This window comes from Mauremys reevesii, linkage group 3 (assembly GCF_016161935.1).
Source record: "Mauremys reevesii isolate NIE-2019 linkage group 3, ASM1616193v1, whole genome shotgun sequence".
NCBI classification, from domain to species: domain Eukaryota; kingdom Metazoa; phylum Chordata; order Testudines; family Geoemydidae; genus Mauremys; species Mauremys reevesii.
The window spans coordinates 94,892,947-94,912,662 of record NC_052625.1 but is presented as its reverse complement, the minus strand read 5'-3'; the positions used below and the strand labels follow the sequence as shown (position 1 = coordinate 94,912,662).

Genomic DNA, 19,716 nt, shown 5'->3' with positions numbered 1-19,716 from the left:
AGCTTTTGTTAAATTTAAAAGCCCTTTACAACCGGTTCTAAAAGGGTTTCTAAATTTAACAACCGGTTCCAGCTCACCACTGATCATACCTCAACACAGATGTTATCTCAGGTTCATGGTGGCTGGCACCCGTCTCCAATTCACAGTCCTGCCATTTGGACTGTTGACGGGCCCCGAGAGTTTTCACAAAGTTCATGGTGGTGGTAATGACTTTTCTGTGCAAGCACAAAATCCAGGGGTTCCCATACCTGGACGATTGTCTCATCAAGGGCCATTCCAAAGATCAGGTGGAGGCTCAGGTGGCCTTTACCAGTCAGACCTTCCTCGAGCTCAGCCTCCTGATAAACGAGGCCAAATCTGTCCTGTCTCCCTTCCAGAGGATGGAGTTCATAGGGGCAGTCCTGGAGTCGACGCAAGCCAGAGCGTACCTCCCATAGTCCAGGTTTCGGTCTATGTCCAACATCATCCTTGGCCTCTGGCACATCCCGATCACTATGGCAAGGAATTGCCTCAAGTTACTGGGGCATATGGCCGCATGCACCTACGTGGTGAATCATGCCAGGCTCAGGCTGCGACCTCTTCAGTCCTGGCTAGCGACCATGTACCGACCAGCCAGGGATGCACTGGACTCTGTGGTGACGCTTCCCCAAGTGGTGCTGGACTCCCTCCAGTGGTGGCTTGACCCATGACAGGTCTGCGCGGGAGTACCCTTCACCAGCCCTCAACCATCCCTATCCTTGGTAACAGATGCATCGGATCTGGGATTGAGGGAGCATCTGGGGAATCTCAGGACCTAGGGCCTCTGGTCCCTAGAGGACCTCTCCTTGCACATCAGCATCAGGGAGCTGTGGGCGGTGCGCCTTGCCTGCCAGACTTTAAAATCCCATTTGACAGGCAGATGTGTAGTGGTCCTCACAGACAATACCTCGGCGATGTTCTATATCAACAAATAGGGGGGTGCATGCTCCTCTCCCCTGTGCCGGGAAGCCCTTGCGTTATGGGACTTTTGCATACAGAATTCAATCCACCTGACGGCATCCTATCTCCCGAGGGTGCAAAATGGTCTGGCGGACACCCTCAGCCACTCGTTCAATGGTCATGAGTGGTCCCTTTGCCGGGATGTGGTATGTTCAATCTTCCGTCTCTGGGGCTATTCCCAGATAGACCTGTTCATCTTACAGGACAACAGGAACTGCCAACGGTTCTGCTCCCTCATGGAGCGCAGCCCAGGATCACTCACAGATTTCTTCCTCCTTTCGTGGGAAGGGGGCCTCCTCTATGCCGTCCCTTCAATTCCGATGGTCCACAGGGTACTTCTGAAGATTCGCAGAGATCGTGCTCAAGTCATACTGATAGCGCCGGCGTGGCCGCGCCAGCACTGGTTCATGTTGTTACTGCAGATGTCCATACAGGTGCCCTTCGCGTTGCTCCTGCTCCCAGACCTGATCTCACAGGATCAAGGCCGCTTCCGGCATCCGAACCTGGAGTTGCTCCACCTCACAGCCTGGCTGCTCCATGGCTGAACCCAGTGGAAGTGCAGTGCTCACAACAGGTTAGGCAAGTCCTCCTTGGTAGCAGGAAGCCCTCCACCAGGGCCCCATACATGGCCAAGTGGAAACGTTTCTCCATCTGGGCAGAACAGCAGGGTCAAGCTCCGTTGCTCGTCCCGATTCCTCTCATACTAGACTACCTACTCCATCTGAAACAGCAGGTACTTTCCCTCTCCTCGGTCCGGGTACATTGGCTGCCATCTCTGTGTTCCACCCAGGAGCTGAAGGAGTTTGTCTTCGCTAACCTACTGGTCAGCCACTTCCTCAAGGGCCTGGATAGACTCTTCCCGCATATGCGACAACCTGTCCCGGCCTGGGACCTTAATTTGGTCCTCTCTGCCCTCACGGGGCCCCCTTTGCTCCTACATGCTCCCTACATGCTCACTACTGTATCTCTTCTATAAGATCGCATTCCTCATGGCTATCACCTCTGCCAGGAGGGTCTCGGAGCTCAGAGCCCTGATGTCTGAGCCTCCATACACCATTTTTCATAAGGACAAGGTCCAACTCAGGCTACACCCGGTGTTCCTCCCTAAGGTGGTCTCCCAATTCCACATGGGCCAGGACATTTGTCTCCCTGTGTTCTACCCCAAACCACCTTTCTCCAACAGGTAGCGTAGGCTGCATTCCCTGGACATTTGCAGGGCCCTAGCATTTTATATCGAAAGAACCAGGCTATTCAGGAAATCAGTCCAACTTTTCGTTGCTGTGGTCGACAGGATGAAAGGGCTACCTGTCTCGTCACAGCACATCTCCTCCTGGATCACGGCCTGCATCTGTGAATGCTACAGTCAGGCTAAGGTGCCTGCCCTGCCGATCACAGCCCACTCCACAAGGGCACAGGCCTCTTCCGCAGCATTCCTGGCTCAAGTCCCAACACAGGAAATATGCAGAGCTACCACATGGTCTTCAATCCATACTTTCACGTTGTATTACGCCATCATGCATCAGGCTAGAGATGATGCAGCCTTCGGCCGCGCAGTGCTCCAATATGCAGTGAACTCCAACCTCACCGCCTAAATTCAGGCTTGTGAGTCGCCCGCTTGGAATAGACATGAACAACAACTCGAACAAGAAAAAACGGTTACTCATCTTTTCATAGTTGTTGTTCTTCGAGATGTGGTGTTCATGTCCATTCCAAAACCTACCCTCCTCCCCGCTGTCGGAGTGCCAGCAAGAAGGAACTGAGGGGGTGGAGGATTGGCGGGACCCTATCTAGGGCTTCATGGTGGCGCCACTCCAGAGGGTGCCCGGGCCGACCTTACGGGTGCTGCTAATGGAAAATCTTCCGTCTGGCTTACACGCGATGTGCAGACACCTGCTTGGAATGGACATGAACAACACATCTCGAAGAATAACAGTTACGAGAAGGAAGTAGCCGTTTTTTCTGTAGACAGTAACTGGTAGGGGAAATCCCTGGCAATGAAGTCTCATGCAAATGGCCCTGTCCCTTTGGCAGATCCCTAAATCTTGGCTAGTTCTGGGGGTGGGTACCTGCTGCTTCATCTATGGGACCAGCCTCTCCACAGAGTGAATGCATGGGACACTCTACACAGAGAATCTCATTGAGTTTCTAATTCCCTGTGTGGGATTTTTCCTGAATATGGGACAATTGGGGACATAGTCAAGAACATTAGGACAAGAAACTGGCTAGCTCCTTGCTAAATATGATGTACATTGCAAACTGTTATGTGGTTAGTGGAGATACATTTAATGGTTGAATTTGTCCTGTGTTTAGTTAGTGTGTTGCTTTTTCATGCAGTTGGCTATTTACTCACAATGTTATGTTGGCAAAACACTTAATCTTTCCATTTAATTGTTTGGTCTTCTAAATCTCTGCCTTCTGCTTCTGGAAATATTTATATGTAGGTGATACATATGGATTTTTCATGTCACGTTAATGGAGAAATTTACCTTTTGTAGTATCCTTTTTTTAACATTTGGAAGGGGTTTTGTTAAATATTTGAGCCTGCTATGATATATATTAATATAAGGATAAATCAGATAAGATTTCTGATCCCCATGCAGGTTGTTTATAGATGGAATGAGAGTATTACATTTTAAGCAATTTCCTTCCAATCACCTAACCAATGAATTGTCAGTGAACTATGGTCTGTTTTGTTCCATATGGTGATCTAGTAAAGATTTACAGTTCCTTTCTGGTATATTGTGTGTGTGTGTGTGTGTGAATCTTATTTTTCTCATGTTTTGTATTTTGGTTATAAAATTCTAATACAGTACATATATTTTTTAATTACTACATTAATATCACTGTTATCCGTGCTTGTTTCAGAAACTCAATTCAGAGTGAGTCAACTTGAATAGAATTCTATTGATTCTGGCAAAATGGTTTGAATAAGTCATGTTGATCCTTCACTCCAAAAACATAGGGGTGGTATCTCCTGCTTTTCTTTGATAAGATTAGGCTGTGTGGAACGGTCATGTGTTTCTAATTTCTGGTAAGATACTCAGCTAAGAAACAATTGATGCAGCTACTGCCATTTTTGCCCTGCTTTCCTATAATTTTACACACACCCCCTTTCCCCCAGTTATTGTAGTACAGGAATATTTATGAATGCTTTCATTTAAATGAGTGCTACTTATCTGCCTCTATTCATGCTGCTATGATAATACATTTACACCTATTATCCATCAGATTGTAGGGGAAGGATCATCGCATAGCAGGGTCTTTCCGTAATATAAAACTTGACAAATTTTTTTTAAACCATTTGGTCTTATCAACATGTTGCCAATTCCTCTTTGATGGAATTAACTTGTTTACTTTATTTGGTATCTACAGAGCTTCACAATGTATGGCCTCTTTATTTAAAGCAAGGATCTCTTAAAATTTGAGATGCTGTGCTGAAACATACATGCGCAAAACCAATCCTCTTCCCCATATTATTTTTTAAAGATAATAGAAGCTTCTTGTCTACTTAACTCGTATAATTAAAATGGGACACACTGTGATGTTACTTTCAATTAGTGTGATAGGCTCCATGGGAGTAAGATAATTCTGTTCGTTTCACTTTTTTTTCCCCCTAATGACTAGAAAGAGTCCTCTCAGAATTGCTGAATAATCCAGGCCATTAGGAACCTGTCAACTTGAACATCACCATCTCCAACCAGAAAAATTGTTGTAAATGGGTAGACAAGATGTTGAAATTGTCCTTATTATTAATTCTGCTTTGGACATATTTCTTTGCAGCAACTTACAAGTCCTGATGTGCATCACTCCATTTAAGAAGTATAAATATAAAATGACACATTCTAACCCAGGAAAACCCTTATTTTAGTATTCGTATACCAGGATTATTCCTTGTTACATTTCTGTACAACTGTAATGTAATTCAGCAGTTGACTTTAGCAGTTTTGTGAGCCCCAAACACGCAAAAAATCAGGCTTCAAAAAATCATGAGATTGGCTTAAAAATCATGAGAGTTTTTTGTTTGTTTTAAAGTAGTATGTTTTGAAATTTTGTTACTTGCCTTCTGGCTTGTGAGCCTTTAGGGTGCACTCATATCCCATTTTCAAGCTTTTCTCTGCAACAGTGAAGACTGGAAATTTACTTTTAATAAAAACAGCTGAGATTCTCGTGTAACTTCAGAAGGTGAAGCTTTAAGAAAAACACCAAATATCGTGAAACTTGTGATAGTCACAAGAACTAGCAACACTGTTTTAATTAAAATGTATTTTATACAAGATCTATTTTTACATGCCTTTTGATGCAGATTATCTAAGCAAACATTAATTGACAGAACTTGCTTAGAAATTCCCCCATATTTATCCCATTGTAACAAAGCATTGTGACTCAAAATGAATTTAACATGTTCTGTTGACTTACCAGTTTCCCTTTATTAAAAATATCTTTTTTTTAAAGTGCCTGACACTTCAATCTTTAATGTCAGATAATAAATATTCAGTGTTGCCAAGGCAATTAACTGGTCTGTTAGATCACTTAATGGCACAAGCAACATTTGTTATGCAATGTGAAATAACACCTGTGATTTATAAATATTTATGTCCTGAGACCTCTTGCCGAAGCTAATGTGACAAATGACTCCACCTTCAAATATTTTTGCACACGTTCGATAGACTTATGCCTTTTAAACTGCTTGTTGGAAGACTCCACTTTCCAAATGCTTTAAACTAAATGCAGATGTTTTAGACTATTTTTAAAATGTTCCATTTTATATTTCAATGAACATTTTTCAATTCTTAAATTTAGTTTCTTGCTATGCAACAACATACATTTTAAAAACTATTAACACAAATGTTGCTGTAGTAAAAATCTTACAAATACTGTTACGTTTTTGTTGGAACAAAATATTTCCCTGGGTAATTGATGATGGTTGATATTATTAGGTAACCTCAAAATTATCTGTGATTTCTTTAGACCCAATTCCAAATTCTTCTGTGCAGAGGTATAGAGATTGGAGAGGAGAGTGTGGGGGTGGGGGGAGGAGAATGAGGAAAAGTTAAAAATACAAGAAATCCTTTCCTAATATTATTTTTCCATGTAAACAATTGTTGAGGTGTCTCCAAATAGACTCCAAATCGAAGAGGAGTTAGTCCAAGAGACACATTTTCTGTTATGTCCTGTGCTATGAGAGAATTTGTGAACCTGCAAAATATAGTGATTATCAGCATGACATATCAATGCTATTTCTGTGTCTTTATAGACACCAGCTCAGAAAAGGATTGGATTGGGATGGTACACAGTGATATGGTGTGTTGTCACCTCTGTCAGCTGTTTTATTGTTTTCAGAAATCTTAACTTACTTTTTTTTTTTAATGAAAACTTCTAGCTGTTCTGATTGTGAAGAAAACTCTAAAAATGTGAACTAAGTTTAACTGATGCAGAGATGAACCTACAGAGAGCCTGGAGCAATAGCTCTGAGAGGTGTGAACTGCCTCATTCATTTCAGGGACCTGTTAGCTCGAATGTGCAATAATGTTTATTTAAATGTCAAGCATTTAAAACATTTAATTCCCTCATGTAAGAAAGGAGGGTGGGGGCACAAATGCGTACAGTCTCCTGTGAGCAGCATCTTATTTTGGCAACTCAAATGAGTGAAGCTTATTTTTCTCAATTTGACCCCTGAGTTCAGACCATTTGATTATCTTGGTGTCGTCATCCACACAGACCTGGTGGGCAAACTTTTTGGCCCAAGGGCCACATCGGGGTTCCGAAACTGCATGGAGGGCCAGGTAGGGAAGGCTGTGCCTCCCCAAACAGCCTGGTCCCCTCCCACTTCCTTCCCCCTGACTACCCCCATCAGAACCCCTGACCCATCCAACCCCCCCGCTCCTTGTCCCCTGACTGCCCCCTCCCGGGACCCCCTGCCCATAACTGCCCCCCCAGGACCCCACCCCCTATCCAACACCCTCTGCTCCCTATCCCCTGACTGCCCTGATCCCTATCCACACCCCCTCCCCCTCACAGGCCCCCTGGAACTCCCACACCCATCCAATTGCCCTGTGACTGCCCCCCCTCAGAACTTCTGCCCCACCCAGCTTCTCCCTGTTCCCTGACTGCCCCCTGACCCTTATCCAACCCCCGCTACCCGACCCTGTACCATGGCACTCAGAGCACCAGGACTGGCAGCTGCACCGCCCAGCCAGAGCCAGCCACACTGCTGCGTAGTCTAGAGACTGGGGCAGGCCGGTGGCTCTCACAGCCACGCTGCCTGGCAGGAGCTCGCAGCCCCGCCGCCAAGAGCGCTGGCGGCATGGTGAGGTGAGGCTGCGGGGAAGGGGGAGCAGTAGGAGAGGGGCTGGGGGCTAGCCTCCCCGGCCAGGAGCGCAAGGGCTGGGCAGGACGGTCCTGCGGGTCAGATGCAGCCCACGGGCCATAGTTTTAAAGAAACAGATGCTCTGATCTAGCATCTAAACACTGTAGATGCTCTTTGAAACATACTAGAAAAAATACATGAAATCAAACAGTGACCTCATGCATCTAACAATACTAAAAGAACCTGATAGCACAAAAGTAAAGCAAATTTCCCATATTACTTTAAACATCACCTGACAATGCTTATGTCTTCCATAGCTTTTCTGAGATATGGCTTGCAGTATGCTCTGATGGTCATCAATTCACATTATATTGGTCCATGATGGAAGAGTAGTCCAAAGAAAAGGGGCCTTCATAGCAAATGCCCTGCGAGCAGACTCTTCCCTGTGATGCTGGGGGCAGAGACACTAGTCAAGTGTCTCTACTGATCTCAGCCGTGGCAGTATATCATGGGGAGAGTGGTGATCTCTTGGGTAGGAAAGTCTTGGCCATTTAGGGCATTATGCATCTTTATATTGGCTGAGGTTAAGGGCACGTCTTCACTAGCAACATTAAAGCGCTGCCCTGGCAGCGCTTTTATGTGGCTTGTGTAGTCGCAGCATAGCACTGGAAGAGAGCTCTCCTGGCACTCTAAAAAATCCACCTCCACAAGGGGAATAGGAAGTCCTTGGTTGGCAGCATATAGGAGGGGGTCTTCTTGCACATCTCTTCCCCCCCACCTGCACAGACAAGCAAGGGTCATCATAGCCTGTACTAAGTATATCTGGTGAATCTACTCAGTAGTTTGCTTAGAGGGACCAGTAAAGTGTACCATAAAACACATCTTAATTTCAAAGAGTTTTCAAGCAATCTGTTGGGGGAAAAACTCTCACTCTTTTAAAACAGGTGTAACAGTTGTCTTAGCCAGTTAGGTGGGTGCAGCCTAGGCATGTTACTAGTGCATCACTTCGATATTACTTAAAAAAACAAACAAACTGGAACTCAACTGCCACAGGATTTCATGGAGCCCATTAGGACTCAGAAAAGGATTAGACTTTTGTATAGATAATGAGAACATATTAATAGTTACATCTGATAGCATCAACATGTTTAGAAGGGTATTAACCTTCATGGTTCAGTGCAGGAGCCAGCCATTAATTGTTTTTAGGGTTAAACAAAACCAGGACAGATTATTCCAGAATTATCAACTGCATGGTTTCTTCCACTTCCCTCTTAGGCACCTGGAACTGGCCACTATCTGAGACAGGATACTGAATTCAATGGACTGCAGGTTTGCTCTGGTGTAGGAATGCCTGTATTCCTATGCAAATTGGTTTTAAAATAGGTCTCCTGCATTCACGCAAATCAAATGTGTGCAAATCTGTGTAAAAGGTTTTCTGGGTTCTGCTTAATGTTTCCACTTTAGAGTGCAGTTGTCCTTCAAATCATGCATCCTGTTGTTCAACATGGAGAAATATTTTCCTAAAGTAAACTTCTGAATAGGGAAGTTGATTTTGTGAAACTGATATTCTTTGCATTAGCATGCAGGATAGATAACAGTTTGGTAGCTATGACTGTTGGTTGTCATTTTAAAGAGTCTTGATACATAAGGAGTTTAACTAGATGAAATTTATTCTAGTCTGTTTCTTTAGCATGGTTACTGATTTAACATATCTTCCACAATGCACTTTGGCCAAAATATTCAAATGCTGGTGCTTAGAGGTAGGCATCTATACCTGTTTTTAGGCATCTAAATAAGTGGCTTGGTTCTCAGATGTTCTGAGCATCCTTAGCTCTCACTGTAGTCAATAGATGTGGTTGCTCAATGCCTCCAGAAATCAGGCTATTATCTGTGTGCCTAAATATAGATTTAGCAGCCTAGCCTTAGGCACTGAAATTTAAAAATATTGTCATTTATGTAAAACTTATGTCTGCTTTGTATCTTATAACCATTATTAGAAACAAGTAGTTCAACCTGTAAGCTATTGCAGCTCGGTACAGCTTTAAAAACAAAACCAAAGAGAACATAGGGTGTGCCTGATATACATGACGTGTAAAATCATAAAATTATTTTTGAGAGGTGTTTTCATGACTATAACATTCCAGCGGTGGGTTTGGAAGTTGTTGTGTTTACAAAGGCATCATACACAAGGATGTTAGGTGTATGTACTTGCTGTTAATGAGTTTAAAAAAGACACTGAGGCTACCTTCAAGCAAGCAAACCTTTATTCAGCAAACTTTCTAGTTGCTTTCCTATGGAAGTTTCGTGGTAATTCTGGAATGCAGGGTCAAACAACAGCCTAGTCATAGAGCATTCCCTGGTGGCTTTGAGGCATTATGGAAGGCCGTCCAGGCTAATCATTTCAAGCGGCCCATGGAAAACCACTTTCTGGTTAAGTCTGCATCATACTGTTCCACCAATGGAAAAAATTGAACATGAGGAGGGTGTGTAGCTTACAGACAAAAATACATCCAGCGTAGCCCAGAATCTGTTTTTAGCTCATAACGGCTGAACATTTTGAAGTGTTAGACACAGTTTCCTGGCTTACTGGGGCAGAAAGAAAAGTGTGTGTGTGTGTGTGTGTGTGTGCTGCATAGTTTTGTGAAACATTAGGGAGAAGAGGCTGAAGCAGGAGCTTTGCTGAAGGTAAGGCTGGTGGGCAGTAGAAATTGTGAAGAGGGTGGGAGAACAATGGGTGTCGGGCACAAGAATAATATTTAAAAGAAAAATAGAGTGAGATAAGAAACTTTTGAACTTGAAGGCACTGGGCAGAAAGAACAATTTTTGTCTCTTTACTACTCTGATGTCTTCCAACTATAGTGGTTTCTTTAGCTAACATCTACACTGTATAGTATACGTGAATTGTTTTCCTGCACAGAACTCTTTGTATCTGTGATCAGTTGAACTTAATTGTTGTGATTGGTGAATTAGACACTGCCAAAATCACCTTACAGTTCAGCTCTAAAGGTGGCGGTTTGTGTTTTGTTTTTGTTTTGTGTTTTTGCCCAGGGTCTGTGTGGCAGAGAAAGGTTAAGGAAAGCTTCATATGTATGGTATGCTTTAATAGAGCTTTATATTGTCAGTAATACACTAGAGTGACTGCCCCAATCCATGATGATTAATGCATAGACTCTCTCTCTCTTTCCTTTCTTTCTTGGATTCTGCCTAGCCTGTCCCATTAATTTTAGTAATTTACAATAAATACAAATCATAATGAGCCAAAAGTTTCCTTTCTTAGTGTTAAATACATTTGATACTGGAGGGAAAATTTCCATTCTTTATGCTGATAAAGCAGGGTAAAGTGGCTGGAGTGGCACAGAGATTTGGCCTCAATGTCTTTTGGATCTCTCTGCTACATTCAACTGGAAAGAAAAAAAAAATTTAGACCTGATTGCAAACGTAGCTTTGCTACTTAAGAGTATCTGTTTAAATTATTTGCTGAAGGAAATATGACATTTCCATCTGAGTGGTTAATTTTGGAATTTACACATAACCCCTTAAATGTCATCAGACTTAAACAACAGACTAGTGCAGCAAGGTCCAATTTTAATTCTGACACACGGGACATATATACAAGAACTTGAAATAAACAAACAAGCTACCCAAAGTTGATCTGTGTTAGCTCAGGTTACTCATGTAAACTCTGTATCAGTGGATAACACTCTTGCCTTCAGAGAAGGAGGGTGTGAGTTTAAGTTAAATAAGGTGGTTACTGTTCTACAGATGAGCTACTCAATGGCAGTCCTAACCATCTCTACTAATTGTCAAAGTGGAAGTTTTTTAACAGAATAAGGAAGACCTAGTAAAAGACATTCTCGCCTACAAGTTTGCAGGAGAATTATTGCTGAGCAATGGGGTCTTGCTCTCAACCAAGCTTCTTTTTCGGCACCCAGCGTTTCATGTGGGCACAGTTGAGAGAATTTAGATGACTAACTAGCTAACTGTGGCTGCATCCAAAGTAGCTAGACACCTTCTGCTTCTTTCATATTTTGTATTTACATTAGTTCCTAGAGGCCCCAAGTGAAATTGGGGCCCAACTGTGTTGTGGTGTTTGTGCACATATTAAGAGACAGTCACTGCTCCAAAACACTTACAATCTAAATAGACATGATAGACAAAGGATGAGAGAAAGGAAATACTATTGGGTGGGATTTTCAAAAACACCTAGGTGACTTAAGAGCACTAGTCCCAGTGAAAGTCAGTGGCATTTGTGCTCCTAAGTCACTGAGGCACTTTGGAAAATCCCATCTATTGCTCTTATGTCTGTGAAGGAAGGGAGGCATAGATTGACTAAATCATAGAATATCAGGGTTGGAAGGGACCTCAGAAGATCATCTAGTCCAACCCCCTGCTCAAAGCAGGGCCAATCCCCAGACAGATTTTTTTTTACCCCTGTTTCCTAAATGGCCCCCTCAAGGATTGAGCTCACAACCCTGGGTTTAGCAGGCCAGTGCTCAAACCACTGAGCTATCCCCCCCCCATGTCACACAGGAAGTCTGTGTCAGAGCCAGAAACTGAACTCAGCTCCATGAGTCGCAGTCCAGTACCTTCACCACAAGGCCACCCATCCTCTGGATGTATGGCTACATAAAATCAGTTTCTGCACGCATCTGTGTCCACAAGTTGTAAGCTGAAAAAAGGGAGGACAGTTTGAGAAATCAGGTTGTAGAAACTTTTGCTCAGTTTGTACCTGCAGTCCATGCACTCCCAGGATCTAAATCATTAGTTTCCTAAATAATTTGAAATTCCTGGAAGGCACTACATTATATTTTGGTCTATACACTTAGGACTTAGTAGCTAGAGATGGAAAAGACCTATCAGATCATTAAGTACATCCCCTGCACGGGCAGGAAGTAGTCCCTCTGAGAGAGGACACATCATCCCTTTAACCACTACAGCTACATTAGCCAAAATTTGAACGGGCTCTTCTGGTTATTTTTTTTTTTGTCAAGCGTAATGGTTATTACTTAAATGGATGTGCACACTAGCCATTGTGCATCAATTCAATAACATTTACAAATGATGGACTTTGTTTTTCCTAGAGAAGAAAATTATGTCTCCAGAGATTTAGATTGTATCAGCCCTCCTGTAATAGGATAAGGATCTTCAAGCTTGAATCAGTCTTCCATGCTGCTCTAACTTGAAAACTGTAAAACATAACTTAATTAAATTGCACAGGTCTTGCGCTCAGAAGAATGATTTAAATAAAAGAAAAAATCATGGCCTGGTTATAGGGTCTGCAGTTCTGACATGACATATGAAGAGTGATGTAGACTTTTTGGTACTGACTTTGTATGTAAAACCAAAAGAGATTTTTTTTGTTTTTTATTTATATATAAAAGTAGAAGTGTATGAACAACGATTAACAGTTTAAAAGACTTATCTGGCTGATATTGAATAATTAATTGAATACTGATTACTGTTTTATAAAGAAAACTGTTGAAAATAAAAACAAAATATGACATCTGTGATCTACAGAACAATTTTCTGTTTAACCTAATGAGACTCTGCTCTAAAGAGAGTCAAATGAGTTTGAATTGGATTCTGGTTTCAAAATGGATTTTTAAGGCAAAATAATGCTGCTTTTTTTTTTGGTGCTGCTTTAGTTCATTGCTTAAATACAGTAGTATATAAATGCAAAATATTCTGCCAAGAATACCATGGTACAATTATTATGGTGTATTTTTGTCATAGGAATGTGATTGGAGTTGCAGGAATCAAAAATCTGCTTCTCATTTGTGAAAGCATGTGACCAAAATGCATAGTTTTCAAAAATACTGTAAATTGCTGCCAATAAGAAACTCACTATTTAATTCAGCTACAGTGTAACACTAACACACATCCTGCTTATTTCATATATAGATCCATATACAGCTTTGAAAAAGGTGAAGTCTAGCTTACTTTCTGGCTTTCTGCGTGACTGTCACATTAAACTGCAAACCAAAGTGAACAAAGATATAATTTATAAACAAGATACTTCTAACCCTGTATTCCTGTGGAACTAACAAAGCAAATACACTCCCCTCCTCCCCCCCAAACCATAAGCTGTATAGCAGCAAAGAGAAAAATACAGGCTCAGACTCATTAGGATGTAAACCATCTAAAATTGATGATGATTAGACCATTACAGAAATGAGGGTATAAAAGTAATTTAAGCTGAAAAGAAAAAGTTTGGGAATTACTGAGAGAAGAATTTTTTTTCTTAAATTAATTGTCTTGAGCTAGAGAAAGAGGAGAGAGAGTTAGTTGGTCCAAGTCAAAGCCATAGGATTCCAGACCACATAAATGCAGCAAAAGAAAATAACAAACTGGCAATTTCATATGGGAGAGGGATTTTTTTTATTACTCTGAAATACTTTTAGATTCTGCATAATCACAGCACCACTAATCAAGATGAGAGTATCTTGTGGTGCCCTTATTTGACATACAGATGGACCAGCCGTGTTTGCGAAGACATTGGCACTGCCATGTCTTTTTTTCCCCCCTTCCTGAAGGTGAATATTAGTCACATTCTACAGCTGAAAGTCCTTCTAAGGCTGTGTATACAGTATGAGCTAGAGGTGTGATTTCCCCTAGCATAGACATCCTTGTGCTAGCTCAGTGAGGGTAAGTGAGAGTATAAATAGTAGTGTAGCTGTGGTAGGATGGGGAACAGCATGGTGTATTTGTGCCAGATATGTACATGTGGGGTTCAGGCACGTTTGGACTCAGGGAGCTGTGCTACCACTGCTCCTACCCATGCTACTGCAGCTACATGAGCTCTCATTGAGTTAGCAGGAGTATGTGTACATTAACTCAGAATATACCCCTTAGCTCGTAGAGTACATGTTTCCTAAGACAGAAGGCTGTGTTTGGTGAGTTCTGGGGACTCATTTATTTTATACTCCACTCCTCTCAAAGGATCAGATCATTTTGTATCAAAAATAAACATATACTTAAAATAAAAAAAACCCAAACAAGTGAAAAAACAATAGAGAAAAGATAAATAGTATTTACCATAGTGTCTCCCACCAGAGGTCAATGCCAAATACTGTAAGTCCTTCAATAAGAAAGGTCAGAGAGTGCACTTATCTAAAGAAATCCACATTCATCTATCAGTGTGGGCTCCTTTTGATTAATCTCCTACCTTTTGTACAAACATTACAACCGTGATGGAGCTTGAGGTCAGTATTTGCACTAGTAGAACAGTGAGATTTCCTAGGCGCTCGGTGTACTTTCTTCTATACGTAGTTTTTTCATCTTCACGCTTCTCACTTTCAGCACTGGTACTTCAGACAGGATTTGTTTTTGAGTGGCCATGATATTCAGAAGAATATCTCCGCCCATCATATTTCTGTGATGTCTTCCAGCAGTAGAGGACTGGCATGTAAACTGGTTTGCTCCTAGAGAGAACCCTAGGGTACCAACATTTTGCAGCCACTGTTCTAAATGAAAGGCCTCTACAGTGGGTGCCTTGTTGATTCATTAGAACAGTCATCTGATGTCTTCTCTCATCTCAAGGTCAACAGTAAAGAATGAAAAGACCAGGCCTTTTTCTTGTTCATGTTTCCTAAGTGGCTTTGCTAGCCTTGGTCTGAAGTTTTCCATCTTCCTTGGTCTTCTGCCCAGTTTTCCAATCTGGGGTCCTCTGATGTATCCCAAGCCAGAAAATCTGTTCTGAATGGGTTGACTTTTATTTTTCCTAGAATGCTATTACTGCCATTCTACCAGCTAACTGCCCAGTTACCTATGGAGTGTATGTGATTATATTGCCTATGTGTCTCTTGTTGGAATTCCCCTCACAGGTGATCTATTTACATACATTAGTGTTTTACAGTCAGTCTTAAACAAGACTCTTGCTCTTGGTCTGCTGAATTCAGACTTGGAACTAATGGATCATTGGGGGGGGGAGAGAGAAAGAAAGATCGGTTAACGAACATTTCTCCCTCAACGATGAATCTCATTAATCTCATTAATCAACGGCAGCTGAGCAATGGCAATATAATATAAGCGTAAGTACTTTTTTGGAGCCTGGATAGTTCTCCGAGACACTTCATCCTTTCAATCTATTGGTTCTGATGATTATTGGCAACACTGTTTGTTGATCTGCCTAGGTTAGAAAGGAGGCTGTATTAGTCTAAAAATCTTTCTGATGGTTTCATAGTGATGGAGCCTGTGTCAATATCCTTCAAGTGACACTGTATTCTTTTAGCATGAGATTCACCCATGTCCAGAGGACCAGCACCAGGCCTGTGAGGCACACACATCCCACATAAGGTCTTAAAAGAGGGCTTAAGTGGAACTTAAATAGTGCATAGGTCTCATATCGGCCATGCACAAGGTGAATTTCACACTGAGTGCCCAAAAAGAGGAATGAAGATATTTTAAATGTTGCATAAAAATATCTATAGTAGACAGATTCTTGTGTGCGTGATGATGCCTTTTCTGCCATTGCTTAGAATGTATGTTAGTCGGTCTCTAACAACTTGATAGTTGAAGAAGTCAACCATTACCAAAGAAATCTGAAAAATTGCCACATGGAGATCCTACCATAGTCTCTCTTGTCCCTTTAGATTTCATCCGTGGATACTGAATAATTCTGCCTTTGGTTGAAGGATACTCTGTCCTTTTATATTTTCCTGTGTACCTGTCAATCTGAAGTTATAGTTCTGCACAATTTAGAATAGAGAAGCATTCTGCATTTTAATTTTAGGGAAGTCTTAACTTAGGCAGTATCGTTATATTGGAAGAAGAGAGATGGCAGTGCCGAAATCAGCATAGTGGGGCTCTTACAATAAGTGAAACCGTGACAGGAGTCTTTGTGATCTTCGGCTGTAAACTGCTGCTGCAGAATAAGCAATTTATTCTGTAGGTCTGAAAACTTCCTGTTCCCTTGAATTGTTGTTCCATATAAGCAAATATAATGCCAAAAATTGTTTTATTGTTGTTTTTAAAGTAAATATTTGCTTTCACCCAATACCTTTTGAAAACACAAAATTTGTCTTCTCTTTTGCATACAGTATGGGATGCTAAATACCTCTTTATAAACCTCTGTTCTCAGAGATTAATAATTTGGTGTGGAAAGTTCCTTTAAAGCTGCAATGTGCTGCTATACCCTTTATTCCCAAGGACATTTTCTATCATTTGGTAAGGCTGTCTAATTGCTATCCTGCCATAATGGCAGTCAGTGAAGGTGCTTATGGTGGAGCCCCATTAGTTTAAGAGAAGGGGTGTAGCTGGCTGGCCATTGTCCAGGAGGGATCCTGAGTTCAGAATCTCACTCCCACCCTGGTCTGAAATAGACCTAATTGGTCAATCTTTCAGGGCATGCTACAATGCATGTTTTTATTCTTGAGCCCAGAGAGACTGGGAGGACTTTATATGGAAGATCATAAACATGGGGAAATGTTTTTAGCTACTGGATTCTGACATGGTAATTATTGGGTGTGGTGGTGGTAGGTGGGGATGAGGGGGTTTCCTGGAGTAATCTGTTGGTATACTTGCATTTTTTTAAAATGTGTCATGGAGCACCTAGGGTGAAGGCTAAAAACTTTTTTTCATGGAATGTCTAGTACAACTGAAAGTAAAACTTTTCTATCATCCTTGAGTGAGGTGAGCCACTTTATAAATACACTGATTATAATGACAGAAAACATTTAATAGGAGCTGGTTTTGTTCATGAGAGGTATCCATACAGCCATCTCTCCAAACTGGTGGGAGAATTCATCTCTTAATCAGGAATACAAAGATGCTGTGAAATACATATTTTTATTTTTTTAGACGTAGCTGAGGTCAGTCCTTTATGTTCCAGTTTCTATATCTTCCAGAATTAAGGGGATTTAAAATATGTGGTATCTCTGAATCAAAGAAACTGGAACTTGTCCTAGAGCCTTTCCCATACACCAGTGTCATCTGGGATTTGGCACCAAACTGATTCCCCCAACTCACCCATATTGTAGGTTGTCAAAGGAAAATCTCTATACAAATGTAAGAAAAATAGCAATGGCTGCGGCTAATTTTGAGGGTGGTGATTGCTCTGTAGTCTTGCAGATGTCATGATTTGTTGTTTCACTGGTTTGAATGTTTAGAATGTCCTGGCCTTCTGAAATCCCAGAGGGCTGAGAAAAATCCCTTGTCACTATTTCTGTGTAATTTGAGTGTTTTGTTGTACTTTTAACTGGCTCCTACACTGACGGAGGCCCTATTTTACAGTCATTGTACCTTTAAATAAATGTATTCCTTCACCCATTATATAACATATACATGGCATCAGACACACACAATGGAAGTTGTGCCAGTGACTTGAGCCTTGAAAAATTGATGTCTATCTTGAGGTTCTTAATAGCAGCTTGCTCACTACCCTCTCTGTTAAAAGGATTACCCGTCCACTGCACAATCATTATGGAGACCAGATGGTCGCTTTGCCTGCTGCTTTAGACAAATTGGGTTCAATGTCCCCTTATGAATAGAAATAAGCCCCTCAAAGCTTCCTTGCAAATGTAGTTTTATGCTCTGATATGTAGGTTCTGCATACAGACTCCCTAGTTTGTGATCTGCTCCTACTGGAATGGTGAAAGCAGATTTGCTGAAGATTTGCATTGACTGAGTAACTGGGAACTTGATAGAAAAAAAAATACATAAACTCTATTTAAATTGGTTTCTTCCTCATCTTGAACGTAGGGTTTTTCCCCCTTCTGTTGTTAAACCATTGCTGTGTATTAAAGCTGCTATTATTAAAGCTACTTTATATAACTAATGCTTTTCTAGACATAGACAGTTAGTACCTACAAGATAAGGGGATACATAAATAATTCCTTATTATTAAAAATATCAAATAAAGTAGATTATCATAAGATGTTTGTCTTTACATTTAGTGAAAGTCTCAAACAAATGGCTTGGTGAAAGTGCCCAGAGCTTTGTGTACAGAGGTGTGTAAACACTGCAGAGCATGGTAAAAAAATAAATAAAAATATATACCTCTAAGACATTTGTTTGCTGACCTTTATCTAAGGCTCTCTATAGATACTGTTTTTAATGCTAGTTTGTGACTTTTAATTTAGGTAACCTAAAAGTTAGCCAAATACAAAGCTTGCTGATGAATTCCTTTAGTTATCTGTATGGTTCTTAATATGTTACAGAGATATAAAATCATCCACATTTTCTCTTCTTTTTAAAAAGAAGCTAAATCTTCCAGTGTATTGTTTGTTTTTGTGCAGATGGGATAATTTTTTCCATTGAAAATGTCATAGTCCTTTGGACTCTTCATGGATTACTTGTAAACTACCCACCAAGTTTACCTGGGAGAGGGGATGAATTTTGGTTAACAGTCTATCCATTAAACTGCTGTTCTAATAATTTCCTCCCCAAAACTTTCTCTACAGTGATGCATTTCTTCTACTGGGCGTTTTCAGTCAATAACCTGCTGTTGAGTTCTGTGAAATTCAGATCCTGTCCTGTTATTTTGAATGACAGCCTTTGTGTGCTATGTGAACAGCTGATGTATTCTCAGCCTCTCAATAGCAGCTTTTGTCTTGTTACCTTTTGGTGTGTACAGAGCCTGGTGCTGCCTTTTTGTTGTTTTGCTGGCAGATTAACTTAAAATCAGAATAAACTTTAAGAAAAGTTTGCTGGCTGGTTGACAGGGTGAATTACCCAGTAGCCTTTCACCTCTGCAGTTGTGGCTGGAATTCAGCCATGACAAGAGTAAACAAGCGCAAAAAATTGCTCTGATCAGTTCGATATAAGTGGTCCAAATTGTAATGGATACTTGCACAGCCTGATAAATTTTAATTGATGTTACCAAAGCAAAATGCAGAGTACTGGAAGTTTGTGCCAGTTCATCATTGAAAGTGGAGTAAGAAAGAATTAGAAAAATACCCCAATATTAGGTTCTATTGCAATAATTTCATACCTGTTAACAAACATAGTGTATAGGAATAGGAAGCTGAAATATTAAAAACTCTTAACCAATTCCCTTCTATCTATTTTTTGTGCTCTGTCTTATTTTTATGTTGATTTATCTAATAGCAAAGGTAAAAAAAAATGTAAATGTATTTGACTGAGAGATTTTTTCCTTGTTTGTATTTTCCAGAAAGTTTTCATGGAATGCCATCCTGTTTTTGGAAAGTGTGGTGGCTAGCTATCAAGACAATGCAGAGTACGCAGATTGCTAATTGCACCCACATTTAATGGTGATTCTAGAGGTATTTCTGTTTCTATTTCATACTGAACTGTATACCAAAAGACTTAATGAAAAATGAATAGGGTAGCGTAGGAAGGGTTTTCAAATAAATGTAAATGTAAAAAAAAAAATGTGGATCTGTTTTCACAATGGGGTTAATTCTCAGAAGCCTGTAAAGAGGCTGCACAAGCATTGTCCAGTCCAACAGTCTGAAAGTTAATATGAAGAGAAG

At 41.1% G+C, this 19,716-nt stretch overlaps 1 protein-coding gene across 9 annotated transcripts in view; it reads left to right on the top strand.

Annotated features, from left to right (window-relative positions):
* TIAM2 (TIAM Rac1 associated GEF 2) overlaps positions 1-19,716 on the top strand; it is a 260,221-nt gene that overhangs the window by 119,111 nt on the left and 121,394 nt on the right. For all 9 annotated transcript variants that reach the window (XM_039528198.1, XM_039528204.1, XM_039528196.1 and 6 more), the window contains one exon: positions 19,395-19,506. In XM_039528198.1, the coding sequence (XP_039384132.1) occupies positions 19,492-19,506 (15 nt within the window). In that variant the 5' untranslated portion in view covers positions 19,395-19,491. The remainder of the gene's footprint in view (positions 1-19,394; positions 19,507-19,716) is intronic.